The sequence below is a fragment of the Excalfactoria chinensis genome, chromosome 18 (assembly GCF_039878825.1).
Source record: "Excalfactoria chinensis isolate bCotChi1 chromosome 18, bCotChi1.hap2, whole genome shotgun sequence".
NCBI lineage: Eukaryota > Metazoa > Chordata > Aves > Galliformes > Phasianidae > Excalfactoria > Excalfactoria chinensis.
Window position 1 is genome coordinate 8,116,261 of NC_092842.1, and position 21,962 is coordinate 8,138,222.

Below are 21,962 nucleotides of genomic sequence, written 5' to 3' on the forward strand. Positions count from 1 at the left end.
AAACCAAATTATCGATATAATTCAAACATTTCAACCTTCACAAATACAAAAGACAGTCAGGAGTCTCTACATCGCAGATCAGAGGAAGGCACGCTTTTCCGTAAGCAGCACAGATATGTAGGTCAATAACATTACTTTTTTATGTAGACTTCACTCATTCTTAGTTTCCCCGTGGCACCCAAAAGCTGTGTGCACAGCTCAGCAGCTGCCCATACAACGGCCACGAGTCACCATTATCAGAAGCTACGAACTCTCAACACCAGCCTAACTCTGTGTTAGCTGTACCACCATGCATGTGAATGCAGCTGCTCTAACAGAACAGCAGCAGTGCTGGCTGAGCAGAGGGCTGCCTTCCATCCCAGCCGTGTTACAGCTGAGCACAGTGGGGTTGGGGCCATGCCCTGCACACAGCCCCCGCTCCTCCAGCTGGGACACAGCACAGCATTGCTGATGGCAGCACCATGCGGTCACTCCCAGCCCAAAGAAGCACACGGTGAGCAGTTTGTGAGGCCCAGTAAACCAGAGGGTATCAGTCTGAAACCCTCCTGTGGTATGTTTACTGATGCTTAGCTGGTAACCTAAATGAGATGACAGTTTTCTTGAAAAGACATCATGAGACCATTTAAGGCCTCGCTGCTTAATTCCTTCTGGCCCTCCTGGCAGCCTATATGTTTGCTTTAGCATGCAGTCAGGAAGCCTGTAGTGCCTGCTGCAAGTAACGCATTTAAAGCCAGAGTCATGAGCAAAAAGGGTTAGTCTGGTCTGTAAGCAGAGGTGGTCAGGGTTTAACCAAACCCACAGTACTTGCCAGGCCCCCGTGCTACACTGACATTCATGGCCGTGCATTCCAGAGCCCTGAAGTGTCGTCAGCTTCCACTTACTCAGTGGCAGTGCCTGCAGTCTGGGTGCCCACAGGTCCCATTCTGCAGAATCCGGCCCAGGCTGCGCCCACCTGCCCAGGAGCAACAGCTCTTACCCAGCCAGCAATCACTGCAACCCAGGGGAGAGCCTGGGGACCCACCGGGCAGCCGCGTTGCAGACCTGTGTTGTGCAGCGGGCACCGCACTGACAGCAGTGGCTGTTGAGTCACATTCCCTTAGCTGGCGTCTCAAATTCAGATTTCTAAGATGGTCAACACATTTGCAGACAAAGGTTCGCAGCACAAGTGCAGATTCTAAGTATGAAAGAGAACGCATTCAAATTCACCACATATTTCTTTTGCTAAAGATTTAAATATTGCGTGGCTTTAGCTTTCTTTCTTGTTCACTGAATATCAAGGTCAATTAGGAATGATGTCTGGCTAGTACTCTCAGAGCAGATTAGACAGTTGCATCAAAAAGCAGGACCGCGTATAGGTCATCTGTTACTGTGACCTACATTTCTGAGAATCTGTTCAATTTGTTTTATTCAAAATGTTGTGCTGCCTCAGTTCTGTTTCTCATAGTAAACCCGTAACAGTAGAAAATAGCTTCGTTAGATACTGACACAGACACTGCTCACTACTTCTACTAATACACAAAGAAAATCAAATCCATGCAGCAGACCTGTGCCTGTCATCCATTTAATTTTGAAATAACTTAAGGTTCTGAAAGGCTTATGCCTTATAATCTAAAGCATTTGGCCCACATGCCAAACACTAAGCAATCTGAAATGCACAATAGCTTAGCTGCAGCTTTGCTTGCCCTATTTAATTCATTTTTACCTTCAGTAACCAGTGGATAGATGCAGTGCTCAGCATTACACTTTGCAAATGAAGAACGTACTGCAGGACTCAAGGGCAGCAGGGCTGTTTCCTTTGTGCAGTGTGAGCTTTGGGGAGCCCTTACAGGACAGTGGGTTTTATTGCTCTGTCTGAACAGAACCAGACTCCTTCCAGAACTGTTCGTTGACTTGTGTATAAGGATTTTACCATCTGCATTTTGACACTAGTGCTCAGTGTCTGGGATACCAACCTATGCTTTCTGGATTGTCATTGTGAAACCACAGAGTGTTTCCAAGACAAATCTGTCTTGTGGACAAGATTCCTCTCTTACAGCACTGAGTTGTTCCAGTCAGAGGGACCAGGTATTGGGCAAATATGTGCTGGTGGGAGCACTTGGAAGGGGGAAGGAGAGAAAGTATCTTAAAATCTGAGAAAATAGCTTTAAGTACCAGTGAATTCAGTGCATAATATGGCATAATAATTGAATCCTCAATTCAAACAATACTCTAACCAGATTTTAGAACTACCATCTACAGCGCCTGCAGCTCACCGCTCTGCTTCAGTAGCTGGCACAGAACACCCCTACATCAGCTGTGCTCTCATCACAGCCCAGGAGAAAAGGCAGGCAGTGGGATCAAACAACTGTAGAAGAGAGCACAAAAGTAGAGCTAACAGACTGAGCTTCTCAGGGTGCCCATGAAGCCACGGCTGCTGGACTGAGGCCCCACAGCCATCCAAGCCAGCAGCAGCTGCTGCAGCAGTGCTGTACAAGGCAGGCTCAGCAGGGCGTTTGCTTCTGTGGCTCTCAGCATAGAGGAGCTATTTCCCTTCCCTTCTTCCCCATGTTTTGCAGCACCAGGGCCTTGCAGTGGAGAAGTGGATGCTAAATGCATAAGCAAGAAGGAGTCTTCAGTCTCAAAAATAAGGTCTGCATGGGTTGCATAGGAATCACATAGGTCACAGCTTGGAGGAAAAAGACTGCTTGTACATTCCACACTTGCGCAAAAGATTATTGGGTATCCTCTTCATAACCCTCAGGATGATCTAAAAGATCAGTGGCCTCTAAGGTGGGTTTTGGTGCTTTTTTTGGTGCTTATGTTGTTTCCCACCTATGATGCTACACAACGTTACCTTTTAGCAACAAGACCTGCCCATGAATGCTATAGGAAGCAGTGCACTCGGAATTACAACTCCCTTTGATGCTCTGCAGACAGAGGGGCATTGACTTGCATCACATCCTTTGACAGACTTTCAAGAGACACTTGAGCCAGGGCTGGGTGAGATCTGGTGCTGCCAGTGCAGCAATGGGCACCCAGTGAGGGAATGGGGACCTGCATGGCCTTCACAGGAAGAAAAACAATAGGTGCTTCATGCACTTAACTAGTAGTTCTTAGAAGTAAAATCTTTACCATAGTAAATACATCTTGAATACATGCTTAGAGATGGCAACATAGAGTTGAGCCAGAAGTGCCATGCTTTCTAAACTGAGCCAGAAAATGATGTTTCAGAGGTGTTTCTTTTGAGAATTGCAAGTCTGGCAGATGAGAACTGCTGGATTATATAGCTGAAAAACACAGACCATCTTCAAAGGACAATTTAGCAATGAATAAGACATCATGATTGTGAAAAGCAAATCCTTCATTTGATCTCTCTCCATCCGTACTGCTGCCAAAGCAGATATTTTTGTCTCTTCCTGCAGCATCGGTGTGTGAACACAAACACGTTGCTGCAGCCAAGGTGTGGGAGTGTTGCACCTGGGAGCTGTCCCTGCTCAGAAGGGACCTTCCCTTCCCTTTGCATTGAGGACCACGTGTCAGTCTGCTCTGTCTTTAAACATAAAGAAAAACTCTTCAGGTCTCTCTTGTGATTACTTTGCAACACAAATTTTCTCTGTCAAATATGAATGCAATTTTTGCACTCTTCTTCAGTGTCTTGAAGTGTTAAAATGATTCCTGGTAAGGTGCACGTAGCAATGCCCATGGAGCAGGCTTTGCAGCATGTTGATCAGAAACAAAGGAGATGGTAATTCCAAGAACCAGGATTCTCTTCAACGTTCTGATCTCCAGCTGCATTTTGCATTTCAGAAAAATAGAAGGATATATCCAACCTCCCTGCTGAGACTCGTGTAACAGCAGATAGCGTTTCCTGCCCACCCGACCACAGAAAGCCTGGCTAAGTCCAACTGTTTCCCATCTGAAAGCAGAAAGTCCATTCGCCACAGCAGTTTTGGCTAACAGGACTGCCACACTGACAGCTGTGCCAGTAGCTCCCAGAAATACCAAGAGGAAGAACCCAGGCTGGGCCTCGGTGCTTGCGCAGATCAGCTGCCCATCAACAAGAGTGCTCAGCACAGCGGTACCTTTGGTACCTTACCTGAGTTCACCACTATAATAATGCAGGAGATATATTTTAGTGACAAAGAATCACTGGCATGTTGGATACTCCAACAGACTGCGGTGTTACATCTACAGAAGCTGCTTACCCAGCATTAGATGCATCAGAGCACAACTGCAGGAATTTATTTTTAACACTGAGGAATCTCAGCTATCCTGACAGTGAATCTGATATTGACAGCAATCAGCAACGAACGTAAAAGATGTGGGATAGGAGGAGTTCACAGGGATGCTGCTGCAGAACCCGCACAAAGAAAAATTCATTCGTGGTTACTGAATGCAGAGGCTGAGACAGGGAGCTGAAAGCTGCCTGGAAGACAGCAGAGGATTAGTAGAAAGTACGCAAGTTTCTTCTGCTTATATCCATTTCTACGTGCCCATTAACCACCACTTAGATCTGCTTCATTGTAGCTGATAGCTGCAATTCAGCAGAGCTCCCAACCATCTTTGGCTTTGTTTCGAATTAAACAAAATTTCTTATGTTACATAAAACAAGATAAAGACACATGAAATTAAGACATCCTGGGCTGAGATCACTTTGTTCCATGCACACTGCAGGCCCACGCTGCTGACATGCAGCTCATTGCAGACCCACAGCTCTGCTCAGAGGAGCCTCCACCAGCAGCCTGCAGTGCCGGAGCATCACTGCCGTGCTGCAGGAGCTGCTCCCACCTCACAGGATGCACGGGTGAGGTCCTGTTGGTCCCTGGGGATATCTGGGGAAGAGGGAAGCTGGAAACACTGCGGCTGATCCCTGCACAAAAACAACTTAGGAGACAGATACTGAGCTGAAGCCTAATCCAGTGTGATTGCTCCTATGTAAGTAGGTCAGCAAGAAAGCCCCCAAACGCAGCGTCTTCCAGCCCAGCAGCAGTTCTCCCTGCAAGCACATTTGACAGATACTTCTTTTAGCAGGTAACACGTTTGGGGTTTGATTTTGAAAGCTTGTGTATCTGCCATAGGAAGGTAAAGCAGATTCCATTTTAAAAGTACAGCTCTTTCAGCCTCTGCTCCCTCTTTGCTTTGTTGCAGCATCATCTCTCTGCAGTTCAAAAGAAGCTTTTCACTCTTCCATGCTCTCTTGCAACAAAAGATCACACCAATTTTGTGAAGCCAAAACATTTTTCCTTACTTAGCCCAAGCTCCAGGCTCTATGTTTCCCTGCAGCCCCAGAGACACCACGAAGCCCAGGGCAGCACAGCTGTGCTCTATGTTGTGGGTAAGGGCACCAACAGACAGGTCAGAACTCTGCCTTTGGTCAGTGTGCTTCAGAGAACTTCATTCTATCTGCAGTTTTCATGTGCACAGCGGTGGTTTGATCAGCTTGATCCTGACCCTGAGCTAAACAGAGACTGGCAATAGTCTTGAGTATTTCCTTCGCACTCCACCTGCCTTTTTAGAAACCCTTTGTGTTCAGTGATCTCTGTAGCACAGCCCATACTCATCAGGACAAAGTACCACTTCAGCAGTTAGGGGAGAACTAAATGCAGATACAACAGCCTCTGTCCCCATAATACCTCGCTGTAGATAGATTGCACACACATGTGCAGTCACTGACCTGCCACAGCAAGTACATCTTCTTACAGTCCTTGGTGTCAGAACAGTCAATGGTTCTTGTTCCCAAACATGAAACTTTGCATTTGACTGTACCGAAACATTCATTTCTGCTATGTTTATCTAGAGATACGGAGTTGTGTTTATATCTATCCTTCATTTTCTCATTTAAAACAAAAGAATGAAAACCTGCAACAACAGCATTTCTCCTCAGTCTGCAGAGCAGTGCTTTACAACACAGCACAGTCACTCTTAAGGCTGCATCAACTTGGACAGGTTCCCATTTAGAATTACACTGAGACCTCCCCATTTGTCATTATTTAATCCTTTTAACATTTGCCACAGCAAATTTGTATCGTGCCAGTTTAAGATGTCATGTGTTATTAAGTCAGACACCTCACGCAGGTCCAGGATTACACTGCATCCACCAGCAAATTTGTCAGCTCCAAACTGGATCACAATAACTTGTGAAATCCCCCATAAATCATTGGAAACAGTTCCATTTCCCTCCAGACCCTGAAGAGTTTCATGTTTATTTTCACCAGGATCATACTGTAGCATTACAATTCCAAAGAGCAAATGGAACAGATGGGTCCCTTCTTGCCCTGATCTCGCCTTATCCCAAGATGTACCCAGTAGCCCTCCAGTGAGATCTGGGGCAGTGTGAAGAAACAGAAGCATCAGTGCTAAACGTGAAAGCTGTTGGGCAGTGGCACCGCTGCTTATACGCTCACATCTACAACAAGAACATTCTCATGGCACAGCTAAAGCTTGCTCTGGGACAAAGTGAGAATGTCTGTACCCAGCCTTCCCGCTGTTGCTGTGCACCCACACACACCACTGTGCACACAGCACTCTGCAGGTGACAACATGACCAAGTGGAAGGTCGAGGGGTACAAAGGGAAGAAGATGTGAACTGAGGAAAAGCCTCTCACAACCTACTGTGTAAATACTAACGTGTTATTCTTGGTCTATACGTGCTTTCCCTGCTGTACGCTCACAGGGCACATGTGGTCACTGCGTGGCACCACGAAGATTACTGCTCCAGGCTGATCGCTGCTTGTTAGCAATCCAACTCTTCTTTGTTGCTTTTTTTCTTCCCCGGCTCCTACTCAGAAAAGATTGCAGGAAAAAGGTGAGACTAATTTGCAGAGAGTTCTTTTAATTTTCAGGATCAGTTGGTGCTTAACAGCACCATTAAAATCAGTCCATGTAAGCAGTGACTCCAAGCTGTATCCCAGGAACATGCTAATCTCTCACACGAGCGTACAGCTTGCTCAGTATAAGACAACTGAGTGGCTTTAAGTACTTTTACAGACAGTGCACAGGTTGTTCAGTTATAGAGAACTCTCCTGGCCTGAGGATGAGAGGAAACACCAAACTGAAATTAAGTCTGCAGGGTTGTACAGTGAAATGATTCCTGCTATCTTTGCAAGCGCTGCTTCACTCCCTGCAGTTGTTTCAGGAACAGCAGAGGATTCCACTTCTAAAAATAAGCTGCAAATAACTTCTCTCTCAAACCACATGAACCAGATGGAAAAGAGTGAAGACTACTGGATACAATATAGAAATCTAAAGAGACTGAATCCCAAATGACAGGGCTGGGAGCATCACCCCTGCTGCAGCCAGCACAGAAAGCATTTCAGCATCAGGTGAATCCACTGGGAATCACACAGCTGAGGAGCAGCCTGGCCAACACCCCCCATCACGGCTCTGCCTTTGGAGGGTGACCCAAAATGTTTTAAAAGCCTTAGATCAGCTAATGACAATACACACATCCACAGGAAGAAAGGCTCCTTCACAGCTGCCATTCAGACACATTCAAAGCTGTTTTAAGAAGCGCTAAGTCAAATTCACATCACTAACGGTATTGTTACACTTCTGCTCTTCATTAGTCCTCACGGTTCCATTTTGTAATTAAAATACTCAAAGCAGTTTAAGACTTTGCAGTGAAGAATGTGCAGCCCTCAGCAGTGCTTCCATTGCTAGTCTATGGAAAACATATGCATGGAAAATATGCACAGTGCATGTACACAGCCATCTCTTTGGATAGCTTCAGTGAACATTCAACGCTGTCGGTGAGTTTGAGAACTAAGAAAAACCATCGACCGTTGACTGTACCTTGAGGTTTATCACAGACCCTCTGTTAAACGGAGCTTGAACCTTCACAGCTATACACATATGGTTGCTATTAACAGGTTGTGATTTACAGATCGTATTGAAAGCTACAGAGATGGAGTTTTTCCAGTTCTACTTGTTCATAAAATGAGTTGGTGTGCAAGAAATAGTTGTCTTCTATTCTTAAATGACTGTGAGCTAGGCCAGAATTTCTGCAAAACAAAATATGAGGGTAATGGAAGATTTCGTGTGGACAGCACAAGAGCAGTAACATATCTACAGCATATGGTATACTTGGAAACAAACCTGAGGATGGTGTATGTTCAGAACAGAAGAATATAGACCAGGTCAGAAGGAAAGCCCGTCCCATTTGGACTGGCAACTTGAGCTGGGCCAGAAGCAGCTCTGGAATGTCAGCTCATTTGTTCCTGGGAGCCTGCAGTGGGTTTCAGCAGCTGCTCACCAGCAGCACTGCCTGAGGACTGGATTCCTCCCAACAGGGTCCAGCTGCTCCCATGACTCACACTGGTGCTTTACAAGCAGGCACACAGGCAAATGCCCCTGCATTCAAAGGAGAGGTGAACACACACACAGCTCATCAGCACCTGCTCAGCTGTCCTACCTGGCTGCTCAGGTGCAGCGCCACACACAGCCTGCTGTAACAGCAAATACCCTCACAAGAGTATGGGAACCACAGAGCCCGTAAGGGAATGACTTAAAGCACACGCCTGTTGGTTTGGGCTGTTGTGGAAGAGATCACATAAGTTTTACTTCTGTACACAGCCATGAGATACCTGTCTCAGGCCCACAATAAGACAAAGTGACAGCTGTTCCTAGAAGTACACTTTGCACCTTTATCTGCTTAATATCGCATAATCTAGCAGAATTAAAACAACAGAACAGGCTCTTATCACAATGTTTTTACCAGAACAGGACATCTGGTACCCCAGCCATCAGAGCTTCCCTACCAGGAGGGTCTGAAGGCCTTCAGCCACACACACTGTCACCCAGAGCAGCACTCCTGGCCAGGACAAGTTACTGTGCAAGCGCTGCTGGTGGCTCCACAGTAACCTCCAGGAGGACAAACACTTGGGCAGGATGCCTCTCATACTGCTGTAACACAAGTATTTCTGGAATGAAACCCGGCCCTCACTGAGTCTGAGGACAGGGATTGTGCTCAAGAATTGTTGGGCAATCATTTCAGTGGAAGCAGGGGGAAGGTGTGGTGATGAATGTGCAGTTCTCAGCCTTGTGCCACAGAGTTGGGAATGATCTGATCTACAGAAGCAATCTGCCTGCCAGCAGGAACCTGTGAGTAACCAAACAGATTGCCCTTACAAAAGAGGTAACTTATGTCATATGTTTAATGCCATTAGCAGAGCACAGAATGTTTTTTTACTGTCCTCTCCATGTAAACATACTGTCCAGAAGTCACCAAGAAGCCATGAAAGAGCCACGTACCCTGAGACCAAGGACTGCACTGCCACCTGTCCTGCAGGACAACACAGCACAGCAGGGCTGTCAGTGCTCCAGCCCAGCATCTAATGGCTGCAATCAACATTCATTGCTGTCGGTGGGTTTTCATTGCTATCAACTCACTGATCAATGAATGCAAACTGCGGACCAGCTGGCTAAGAGGCTGCATGGCCATGCTGCTCACTTGGGGCTGAGCCTGGCAGGAGGGGGACACATACTTGCTGCTGGAGAAGCTGAGTCAAGTTCTGCCTGCCAGTAACCAGAGGGCTGCACTAGGGCTCAGCAGGAACAGTGGAAGATGTCAGCCCTGCTCATTCAGGAGCATGTGCCCATAGAGATGCTCTTTGCTGTCTGGCAGCCCCCCCAGAGATTAATGATCTACAAAGCAGTACATTTGGGATAAAATAAGCATACCTTGTAGAAAAGCAGATATTCTAACAGGCACAAACACAGCTATTTTCAAGACTGCGTTTCTGTTTCAAGTACAAGAAAGCAATCATGAGCCAGACAGCGTTATTCCATGCTGCTTCTACGGGGGATCCTTAATAAAGCATGCAGGCCATCTGTACAAATACGGAAGCCTGATCAGGTGCATTTCTATGCCAATCTGTACTATTTACTGAAGCACATTAAAAACGGTATCTTGGAATATAAATATTCTTGCTGTGTTCTTTAAATGAAGTTTTACTCACACAAAGCAAGCTTACTGAAGAACAGGAATTAATTACTTACTGGCACTTAGCAGTGACTTCAGATACCTTTTTCCACACGTTCACATGTGAATGTAACTTCAGACGTGATTTACTTATCCAAGAAAAGGCCCCAGGACACGGTGCTGGGCACAGCCTGCTGGGGACAGGTGGGCACTGCTCAGCCCAGCAGTACCAGAGTCAATTCACTGCTAAATGGGTACAGGCATTTTCCTGAGCCGTGCTTACCACCTCAGCTGCTGATGGGGCACTTCGGAAGCAGCATGCTGAGGCATGCAGCACAGGGCACTGCACAACCACCAGCCGAGTGCCTGCTGCACAGTTCAAGTCAGAACAACTTGCCAATGGCAACTGAATTCCAATTAGGTGAATATTAGTAATAAACCCCTACTTGCATGTTCTGCTAGAAGACAAAATTGTTTCATTTTAGTCAGGAATTACTTTGCTGAGTTCAACTGATTGGCAAGCTAAAGACTACCCCATGCAGAACCAAGGCTTTAGAAGGCCTCCCACGTGTGGCAGAAGGGTTCTGTTCAGTGTCAGCTGCCACCAGCATGCTCAGTGTGGGCTGGGAGCTGCAGTCACATCTAGGAAGTTCCCTGGAGCACCACAGAGCTGATGGGAAGCACGCCTGCCAGACTGCCAGCCATGAAACCAGGCAGGGGCCCAGTGTGGATAGAGATGAACATTTTTGCCTTTGAAACTGCAGACTTTAAAGCAGGTTTGGAAGACTCAAAGAATGAGTGCACAATGTAGACTTTTTTTTCCAATGGGTTATTAAATAATAAGCAAGAAAGCACTTTCATGTTATTTTAAGCACTGAAATATCACATGGCCTACACTGTTTTTCTCAACATGTCTGTATGAAAGTATAGAATAAATCCTTGACAGACATTCATCCTTACTGCAAAGGAACATGAAAATAACTCACTTCAATTATTCCAAATAAGACATTTCAGGAAAAAAGACTACAGTATGGTTTGCTAATGCATAAGCAGAAAGTTTAGGCTGGCACTCTACAGATGCATTCTCTGAATGCACAAATACGCATAAGAATTCGACTTTCTGCTCCACTGTGAAAGTCTTATGTCTTTTTCTTTACTTTCATTTTTTTTCTTACTGTCTCTTTACTAAATAATCTACTGGGGTTGGGGGGAATAGGTTATAGCAGAGATGTTCAGGAGTTCTGGATACTTACACCTGGGACAGTGAGGATGTTTGTGGCACAAGCTGCTCCATGCCAGCAGCAACCAGAGCCCTGCAGGACAGGCAGCAGGACCTGCACACCAAAGGCCTCTAGCAGCAGGCACTGCAATCAGCCTGCCCACCTGCACCCACAGTCAGAGCACAAGACAGGAAGACATTGAAAGAACTCAAAGAGCTCAGTTTATTTAGTTTGTCAGAAGGTTTTATATCAATATAGACAAGCATTTTTCAGTTCAAAGATAACAGACAAGAAAGCTGTAGCTAGACACATTCAGACTGGCAATAATAAACAATCCCTTAAGGGAAAAAGAACGTTGCTCAACTCACATTAGACAGCCTTTGCTTTTAGTATCTGGCAGATATATCCTGCCAAATGGGAAAACAGGGTGAAAATTAAATTTTGTTGTAATACTTTTTACTGTACTGAGGCCTCTCATACATTACATCTAAGCTTTTTCAGGCTACAAAGATTCAACAGAACATTAAGCCATGTCCTAATTAGCTCTACATTTCTCAAAGCAGGGGAACTGCAGTTCTCCATAGCTTCAGAGCTCTCCGACAAACCAAGCGCCACCAGCACAACAGGAGGTAAGGCCATGTCCTGGAACAGGACAGGTTTTCAGCAGCTGGGAACATCTGAGCATTGCTTTTAAATGACCTGTTCAGTCTGCCACATTTGAGAACTCTGGTGTTGGCAAAAATGGCATAAATTGTCTTAAATGAAAAATCTGCACAATCCCTCTATTTGGAATACAATCGTTTCGAATTTGGTCCATAACATCTGACAACGACTTGTTGCCATCTAGTGGATTCTAACCAACAAAATGCATGCGGTCCTCGGGCACAGCAGGCGCCACTAGATGGAGTACTACAGGATTCCGAACTCACATCTTAGGCGTGGAACAGCACAGCGTTTTGGTCGCAGGATGCTACAGGAGCAGTCGTACTGTGAAGTGGATGTTACTGACTGCTCTCAATTTCATTAGAAATCTCCAGCTACTGAATTTCCAACCTTGATATGGAAACACTTCAGATACTTTTACCAGAGGATAATTTACCCGCACCTCACACTTTACTTTCACTGTCTCCCTGTAACATTCAGGCATCAGCTTCACAGCTTTCACTGATGTGTCTCCAGTGGAAAAGCCCCCCGTGCAGCCTTCTGCTGGTGTCAGCAATGACTGCAGACCTGCCCGGTGCTACTTCTGTGAGAAAGAGCTAACCCAGGGTCAGATCCCATCTCTGTGAGTAAGCATTAGCAGTAAAACTTCAAGTCTGTACAGGGAAGTACAATGAATCACTTCACATGTTCTCAGAGCAAGAAGTTCTACTTCATCATATGCAGCAAGAAAAAGAGGTACTTACTGGCCATGGAGTTCATAGGAAGGACAGGAGAAGAACTCATCTGCTCCACATCTGTAGCTAATGGGAAAGTGAAAATGAGAAAGTTGTGATGTGCATTTTACCAGGTACTTAAGAAGCCTTTAATTTTGAAAATTTGCATTTGAGAAGCAGTTTTTAAAGCAGTGTTGCCCTTTCCTCTCTCTTGCATATCCATTATCTGCAGACCTTTTCTGGCTTTCAGAGCGGCCATCCAGCAATCTGACCTGCAGTGGTTTAAGAATATTTTTACCATAAAGAAATCCAAGTTCGGACAGCTTTAAGCTGTGTACAGTACCATCCTGTAAGTAAAGCACTATTGCAGAGTGAAGAGATGCTACGCTGTCTGTGTCCAGCACAGTCTCAAAAGATCCCTGATAAGAAGACAGATTCCCTACCAGAAATACACAGAACTCTGACAACTGAGCCAAAGGAGATCCAGAACCAACGCCTTTAAAGACAAAGGCACTCCAAAAAGCTTTATTTTGCAACAACTGAAAGAGCAAACAGACCAGCCTTCCTGTGTTTGGCTAATAAAACCACCAAGTCAGAATGCAGCCTGGAGTGCCGGCCAGGTACCCTCTGCACTTTGGGAAGGATCCAACTTTCCAGGAGCCAAACCAAGAAAAAGCCATTTTCCAGGAACAGGGTCAATCCTAGTCTGAGATTAGGTAGAATGAAGATGTGTTCTCTCTGCATCTTGAACTTCTTCAAAATAGACAGCATTTACTCTTGTCCCATTACCACAAATGCCCAAGTTGAACAAATCAGTGTCCATCATTTTGATACCAGCAGATACCACAAGTATATTGTTATCATATTTAAGATCCAGTAAATGCACACTATGAGTTTACATTCCCCAGGCCCAGAGCAGCCACAGCCAGAGCTCACTGTCAGCCCAAACCACATCTTCCACATTCTTAGAGTTCTGATTCATTCCGCAGCAGCGGTTCACTGAAGGCTGCTGTTTATACTGAGAAGTGAAAAGTTCTGCTGTAATTAGGCAAACCATGCAGATGTAATCACTTCAGCAGACTGCATGGAGCAGAAAGGGCAGACAGGCCATGCCTGTGCTAATGGAACCCTCCTGCCACATCCATGAGCGCTCTGCTCAGGAGACCTAGTCTTACAGTACAGGACCGACAGCTTCAACTCAGTGCACAAAACACCAGTCACAGGAACAGCAATGACTGGTTTAGTCAAAAGTGGGTTATGTCTACCCTGTTTCCTGCTGAAATAAAGGTATTTGCTACCCAGGACTTCTGAACAGTTTCAGATTCCTGGGAGAACTCTCATGGTTTGTTTTCCCTTGCTTTTCCTATGTAAAGCTTATATTTTCACATATGAAAATAAGGGCAGCACTACTTTTACACTGAATTGGTAGAATTGGCAAGCCCAACCAGTAAGCCCATGGAGATGCCATTTTGGTGCACGGCCGAGCTTTCAGAAAGGCTGAGGCAGCAGATGGCCATCTATCAGGGGTTACCTGCTGCCTCAGCCCAGCTCCTCCAGCACCAGATGGCAGAACTGCAGGGGAAACCACCTGGGCAGTAAGCTGCAGACAGCTGCAGTTAGTCATCCAGTATCATGCAAAAGGCAACCAAGAAGCACATGCCTTTGAAAGAGTGATTTTCGAGCATTTGAAAAGCAACCTGGTGTGGATTTTTCAACTCCTGTTGTTCTACACTTGCTGCTATGATGTCACTTGAAATGTTACAGTAAACAGAAGCACAACAGTATCTCTTAGCTACACGGGGAAATTTCAGTCCCGGCTATACATTTATATGCTTTTAGTTCCTAGTGTATTCGCTAACACATTCACCAAAGCCAGCACTCTCAGGTTACAACTTCCTTCTGCTCAAGCCCAAAGTTCTGACTTTGCTGGGTTCCAGCAGTGCCTGCCAGAAAGTGGAGGCAACAACCCCTCCCAGAGCCCCCAGATACACAGCAGGGCAAGTCCAAAACACCACAACAGCAGCACTTCTGTTCTCACGCTGCTGGTAAAGCAGCATTCAGAGCCTATTAACCTCAAATCACACCTCAATATTTTTTTTATAATAACTTTACCAAAGCACAAGTACTTCCTCCACAACTTGCCTTGACCAGGTTGACAATGAAGCATTCTTATCCACATCCCTCACCCTTACACTGCCAGCCCTTTTACTTTCAAGATTATAAGCAACGTTAAATTCCTAAAGACAATTCAGCTCAGAGATACAGATCAACAGCCAGCTACGACTTTGGAAACAGGTTTGCTCTAAGAGACAAAAAGGACAAAAGTCTGCTCAGCTCTGAAGACCAGCTGTTGCCAATACAACTATTTACCCTCTGACCTTTTCCTCTGCCCAGTAAGTGAACGGTGCCAATTGTTTTCCTGTATTATATACTGTTTACAAGCCCGGAGTGGCATGAAAGGAATTAATAATTTAGCTCACGAAGCCGATGACCTTTATTGGGGTACCCCCTATTTGCTGAGCAGAAATCAGAGCAAAAAGCTGCCTTGAAGCCACAGGGTTGCTTTAAGAGTTTCTCACTTTACAGCCTAATTGGCCACCATAACATAAATCAATTATTTCTCCTGTTTTAAACAACAATGCTACCTATTCTCAACCACTCGATCTCTAACTTCCCTTGTATCAAGCCAGGCCTTGTTCTTTGACTTTTACAGCTGTATAGTAAACATGATGGCGAGGAGAGCTTGGAGGGCTGTGCGGGATGAGGAATATTTGGAAATGCCAGCAAAAAGAGGTTATGCTATTCTGAACTTCTCTTGACCTCTGACTGCCCTTGTCCCACTCATGCTAATTGAAGGGCTATATGGACCCCTCACCTAGAAATGAACTTAGCCTGAACCTGTGCCACAGCATTGGACTTCAAAGGTATAGCTGCATGAGTCTTGGTGCCCCAGCACCAAATGTTATCATCTTACATTCAGGAAGAGTACAGTGTGTAAGACATAGCACCCTGAGCAAACACAGGAGTACTACAACCAGAATAAGCAGGAGAGCATGCACATTCAGTGACTTGCACCTTTCACTGCTTTACCAGTGTATGATTAATTCTGCAGATGAATCTGTCTGATGAAGTGCAGTGATGCTTTGTGTGATTGCAAAGTGCAGTGATGCTTTGTGTGACGATTGCAAAGAGGACACTGGTAAAGATCTAGCTGACGTTCCACTGGAGGGAGACCTATTTTCAAGGTTGGATTGGCTTACTCAGGGTGCTGCTCTCTATGCTTTGAACATCTCTAAAGATGCAGACTCCACAGTTCTAGTGCTGCGTCACTCCCAACACAACCTTTATTTCCACTCTCCCTGAGACACCCAGCAGGAGTTCCCTTTCTTGCAACTCACAGCCACTGTCTTGACCTTTTGCCACAAACCTCTGGAGGAACACTGACTTCATTTTTATCTATAACCACTTTTAAAGGGCCAGAAGAGTGCCAATTAATCCCCACTTAGCCTCCTCTTCGCCAAGCTAAACAAATGCAACCCCCTCAGCCTGTCCTCATTTGTCACGTGTTCCTGCCCCAGCCACCCCAGCAGCCTCACTCCAGGCATATTGCAGCTCCCATCTCAGTGATCCAGCTGCAGCTTCACCATGCCACGCAGGGGAACGGTCACTCCCCTCAGCCTGCTGGCTACACACAAGCCAGCCCACGATCAGCTGTTATCATCACAAGCACACACTATAGACCTGCTCCTGAGGTCCCTGGGGCCCCACATCCTTTCCTGCAGAATCGCTCTCCAGCCTACAGCGCTGCATGGGGTTACCACGTTCCAGATGCAGATTTGACATCTGTCTAGGGGAACTTTGGTGTTTCAAACTTTCCTTCAGATTACTGAAGTCCTTCTGAATAGCAGCTGTGCCCTCTGGAGCAGTGTGGTGCCATCTGACAGTCCAACAAGCATTCTCCATCCTGCCACCCAGCACTGACCCCAAGCAGACCACTGAGGGGCCACCATTGCCTCTGAACAAACAGCTGCTGCCCCCTGAGCCAGACAGAGCAGGGAGAGCTTCACCCACATTTCCCCACCTGGTTACACTGATTACACGGCAGACCGCATCAAAAGCCTTGCTTTACTTAAAGGTGAGCAGCAAATAGCTCTCACTCATGGGTCCGGTCATTTCTTCAGAAAAGGAACAAGGCATGAATTACTCCAGGTAAACCCACAGTGGTCCCATTACCTCCCATCCTGCACATGCCTGGGAACACCTCTCAGGAGGATTTGCTCCATGCTTACCCCAGGGTCTGAGTGAGGCTGAGCGGCCCACAGCTCCACAGATCAGCTGCTGCTAAACAGACCTGAGCTAAAGGTGATTCATTATCCCTTATCAGCTAATTCTACCATACAGAGACATTCCTCCCCTTTCCCCTACATTGGGTGGAACTGCCCATCTCACCTCGGTGAGGAAAACATGCTGCTTGCAGAGGGAGAGGGGTAAGGTCATCTCCCAGTAAGTATTCTGTTGTGTTAAAAAGGAAAAGTCACAGCTTCTATTCACAACTACAACTGAAAGCAGATAATCACAGCAATTCAATGTCCCTAGTGCTTAAAGAGCTGTACCTGCACTGTATTCAACAAACACTATACAGACATCCTTATTCTAAATGTCTGTTTACATTCCAGTAAAATTCTGTCGGTGTGGTGTCTGATTTATTGATGCCATCAAAAGTCACAGGATTCCTGAAATGCCTCCAGAGAGGCAAAAATTGAGGCAGAAAGGAGCCCTGCAATGCTGTGGTATCAGCTTTACCACGAGTCTCAGAGCAATCTTCACAACCTTCTGCGTTCTGTCACAGCAGTGCAGTGCCCACCTTCAAGTGCCAAATGCAACTTGCCTGGTGACACAGCAGGGCTGCCTGGCACTGCAGCACTGCAGGCAAAGGGGCCCAGAGCCACCACTGCCACTGAGGTCACAGTGCAGCTCAGAGGAGATTGTGGAAATTGTTTCTGTCCTTAGATTTAGGCTACAAAAAGGGAAAGTTTGCTCAGTGTTTGTATTCAGGAAGCAAAAGTTTGTGGGTTCCCCCCCACACCCCAAGAAGGACTCAATTATGAAGAACTCCTTCAAACAAGCAACCCCAAGAGCTCCAGGAGACACAAGGGGCAATCCACTTGATGGGAAGGAAGCTACAACAGTCAAATCTGAATATGCCTTATAAAACACCTGGGTTTCTTTGCCTATAAATTGAGATTCATGTTAATCTTCACAGTTCAATACCAAAGTGTTTCACAATCTTTTGGTGCCATTTACTATTCAGATGTTTCATTCATAACCTAGATTACAAGTTCTGAAGTACTGAATCAGACACTGAAGAAGCCGGGCTACGGAACACCAAGGCAGACAATGAGGACAGCACCATCCATTCCCATTTAATTGGCACAGACAAATAATTCCAGAATACAATATTCCCCTTATCACAAGGCTTATCTGCTCTTAAGGCATTATATCCTGATTTGAGGGCAAAAAATCCTACAAAATGAAGCAGTAACTAACAGTAAAAGAAAATGTCAGTTAATTTTGTATTTTTAATTTGAACTCACGGTTCAGTCCATGGCCTGTTTCTATCGGGTCCTGCTTAGACTGGAAACTGAGATTTATTTCTGCAGCTGAAATTCAATAACATAATTACTCAATCTTTTTGGATAAGCTGAATAAGCCAAGACCATCAGGCCACCTTCATCTTTTGAGGCAACCCCCAGTATTCTAAGCATTCGGAATCAGGACTTTGTGCAGCATTACAATATTAGCATTCCAATGCAGCACTGTCAGTATTAGATAGGCAGTAAAAATAAAAGATGGACTTCCAGCTCCCAAAGGATCACATCAGTGTTTTCCCAAAGCACTGCAATGACAGGCATTTACTCAGATTTCTGTTGCACGGCCAACACTTCTCAACATTAATTTCTCCTTCTGAAGACACCTTGATGCGCATCTTTGTTCCTAGATGTGCAATTTTCCACCTGCTATACCTGGAACATGTTTTGGTTGAATAGGATACTGCCTAGCAGGCAGCCCTGACAACTCCAATATTGAAACATCAATTACATAATCATTCTGTAAATCTTTGTGCTGTCTATACGTTAGAGAAAATCTTACGTTTACTTTTTGGTCACTGATAAAATATTGTCCAACACAAGACCTTGGCACGTTACTGCAACAAAATCTACTGATTCGGTCTCCTACATTTACTCACCTTGAAAAACAGAATTAACTGATATTATCGGAAGTAGAGGTACCACTGAGTTTTTGAAGAGTTACCAATGCAGATTAATACTCATCCACCACAAACTGACAGCACGTTGTGACACACAGAACACACCAGAAACTGGGCTGTAAATTATCCAGCATTCCCAGAGGTCCCAGATGCCAATCACCAGCACTCCAGACCAGCAGCACTACCAGACCTCCTCCTTGTGACATGCCCTTTCAGTTCAGCAGCAGTACATGAACAGTGCTGGCAAACAGGGATTCAGGAGAAGCACAGACGTGATGAGCTCTGGAAACAGCTTCCCCTTAACCTCAAAGTTAATGAATTTAACAGCGTTTATCTTCAAATTTTAATTAGCAGAGATAGCATTACAACTCCTAACTGTAATGGACACAGCCAAACCCTGCTAGGACGGCTCTCTGCACTAACCTGGAAACGAGAGAAGACTAGCTAGTACTTACTAGTGGATGAACTGTGTGTGTTCTGTGGAAGGGCCTTGGCAGAGCCCTAGAATGTGAAAAATAGGTGTAAGCACTACACGTTAAACTCCTTCACTGTTAAGACAAATACTGAGCCATTAAAATCTGAACACATAATCAACACTAGAATGCTGCAATAGGAAGAGTGAAAGCTTTCTAACAGCCTAGGTACAGCACATTCCTATAAGGCTTAATTACCAAACAAGGCAGTTGGGTTGCAGCAAGTATGCTCACTGTCCCATATACAGGAGCCTACTGCTGGCATTCTGCATTTCTGCACTGTTAAAAATATTTCCCTTCCTCTATTACTGATTCAAACAACTTCCATGAAATTCAGTGACTTACAGCCTCCCAGTACCAGCTGCTCACCCCCTTGCATCCCTACCAACACCAGCTTTGGGTTTTGTCAGCACAAGAAGCTTCCATTAAGCATTTGGCCTCCCAGGGATAAAGACGGCATGCAGACAAGAAATGGGGGAAAATCTGATTCTCTCACCACCTCCCTCTGCCTACTGTCCACAGTGTTTGCAAACTGCTTTAGCTCCAGCTGCTCACGATTCCAGAAACTTTTCTTTCTCTTTCAGCCTCATTCCATCCACATCTGTCTGCTGTAATCTCATTTTGTGGGATGCCATGTCTTATTAGCTTTCGAGTGTGATAACACACTGAAGCATCATGAAAAGCAGATCAGAAAGATGTTTGAGAACTAGAAAATAGCTCTAATTCTAACAGAGAAGCATCATTCCTACTGCTCAGATGTTTGAGGATATTAGTCTCCAGTTGTACTAGGAGGTAAATTGCCTTAACCACAGGAAAAGTATAGGCATTTTTTAAGAAAGGAAGCTCCCATTTTTCCCAATGGAAAAATCATTTTCAAGTGAGTTTAGGGTGCACTGATACTCTAAGGACAAATCTGAAGCTTTAATTCTAATTTAATTAAGTACAGGCATAGCAATCAACCAAGTACTCAATTAAATCAAACAACAACAACAAAATCCATAAAACACCACAGCAGCTTCCAACAGAAGTCAACCTTCCCTATGCCTAATGAACTCCTACAGCATTTGCCATGCAGATGCTCAAGGGGACCGCTCCATACAGCAGGCTACACGCAGCAGAACCAGGCCAGAGTGCCACCATGGCCACCTCCATCCCATCACCGCTCCCCTGGCAGCTGGCTCAGCAGCACCCGACACCTTCATGCTTGCAGACCAGAGACATCTGAGTTCTCTTCTTGTGTTACATGGAAATTAAACACCCTATGAAATCAGAATAGGAGCACTCCCACCTCAGGAGCTCCTCTGCTGTCCACCGCATTTCACAGATGGGCCACGTTCTGCTTGGCCAGCGTTGCAGCTCAAGGCTTGTCATTTGAGCACCAGCCTACCTCACCCCACCCAAGCCCTGGCCAAGCTTGGAAATACCTCATCCTACCAAAACCATCAATCCTAGCATGACCTGACCCACACGGACTGAATGAGACAAGAGCAGCTTGATGGTAGGCAAGATGGTAGGAGGCTTTTCTTGGAGCATCTATACCATAAGCCATAAGAGATTCAAGTATTCTTGCTTACTCTGTAGCACTGCATCACTTTCTGGGCATTATATCCTTACTGACAAAGAGGATAACATTTTGTAGTTGAAATACAACAAATAAGAATTCCTAATCACAGCTCAATGCAAAAGGCAACAGCTCCAAAGGAACATGAAGAATTTCAGTATTATTTTAGAGTTAACTGTTTAAAAGAAAATGTTCCAAAGCAGTTAAGCATAAGCACACCGTCCTGTTCTCCTTGGTTATTTCCACATACATCCCACTTGTACATTTGTTTTCAATGAGAGATGTGTGCAACCAGCCCGCACCCAGCTGTGCTCCCAATACCTCCCAGCCTCACCCAAGGCCACCATCCCATGTTCTGCAGCACAGCACACCATTGTACCTAACCTCTTCTGCAATGAAGAAAAGCTATACATTTACTTTGAGACAGCTTTAGATTCAAGGTCATTTCAAAGCTTTTAATTACTAACCAGGATCTTATCCCCAGCACTCCAAGCAGCTGGCCATGCTGTCACCAGCCACAACCCACAAGCACTATACTGAGCACAGCCACGTGGAGCCGGGCCTGGCTGCTCTTGCCGCCCAGCACCTGAAGGCATCAGTGATGGGCACAGGCCCAGGAGCTGCTCTGCCCAACAGCCAGCCTGGAGCACACCATGGTGTGCATTAAGCACTGGGGTTTCTCACAGAGTTAAAGTCATCATAGTATCATAGTATCGTGCGAGTTGGAAGGGACCTTAGAGATCATCGAGTCCAACTCCCGGGATTCGAGCCCTCTAGTGTAGCAGAGCAGCAGGTCCAGAGTATTTCTGAATGAAACACTTCTGTTTTGAGGGTCAGAAACGCTCTGCAGCACAGAGGGCTCAAAGGAACAGCACTTGTCCTTGGGGCTGGCACCAGGGCTGGCAGCGCCCTCCTGCACCCACAGCAAGCACCCAGCATGATGGAATGGAGTGCTGGTGTTATCACAACGCTCCTGTCACAATTTTTTCATTATTAAAACAGAAGGAGAAAAACAGCCATGCCACAGCCCCGCAGAGCTGAGCATGGCCACCACCATCCCACTGCCAACAGCAGCACGTTCTTCTGTAACTAACTGCACAGCTTTTCATAGAGTCATAAACAACTTGCTTGTTTCAAATCTACAGCATCTTACTAGAAAATAAGAA

General features: G+C 45.6%; 1 protein-coding gene across 2 annotated transcripts in view; it reads right to left on the reverse strand.

The window, feature by feature from the left end:
- Positions 1–21,962, reverse strand: part of NR6A1 (nuclear receptor subfamily 6 group A member 1) — a 61,841-nt gene that overhangs the window by 35,256 nt on the left and 4,623 nt on the right. For both annotated transcript variants that reach the window (XM_072352901.1, XM_072352900.1), the window contains exon 2: positions 12,525–12,581. In XM_072352901.1, the coding sequence (XP_072209002.1) occupies positions 12,525–12,581 (57 nt within the window). The remainder of the gene's footprint in view (positions 1–12,524; positions 12,582–21,962) is intronic.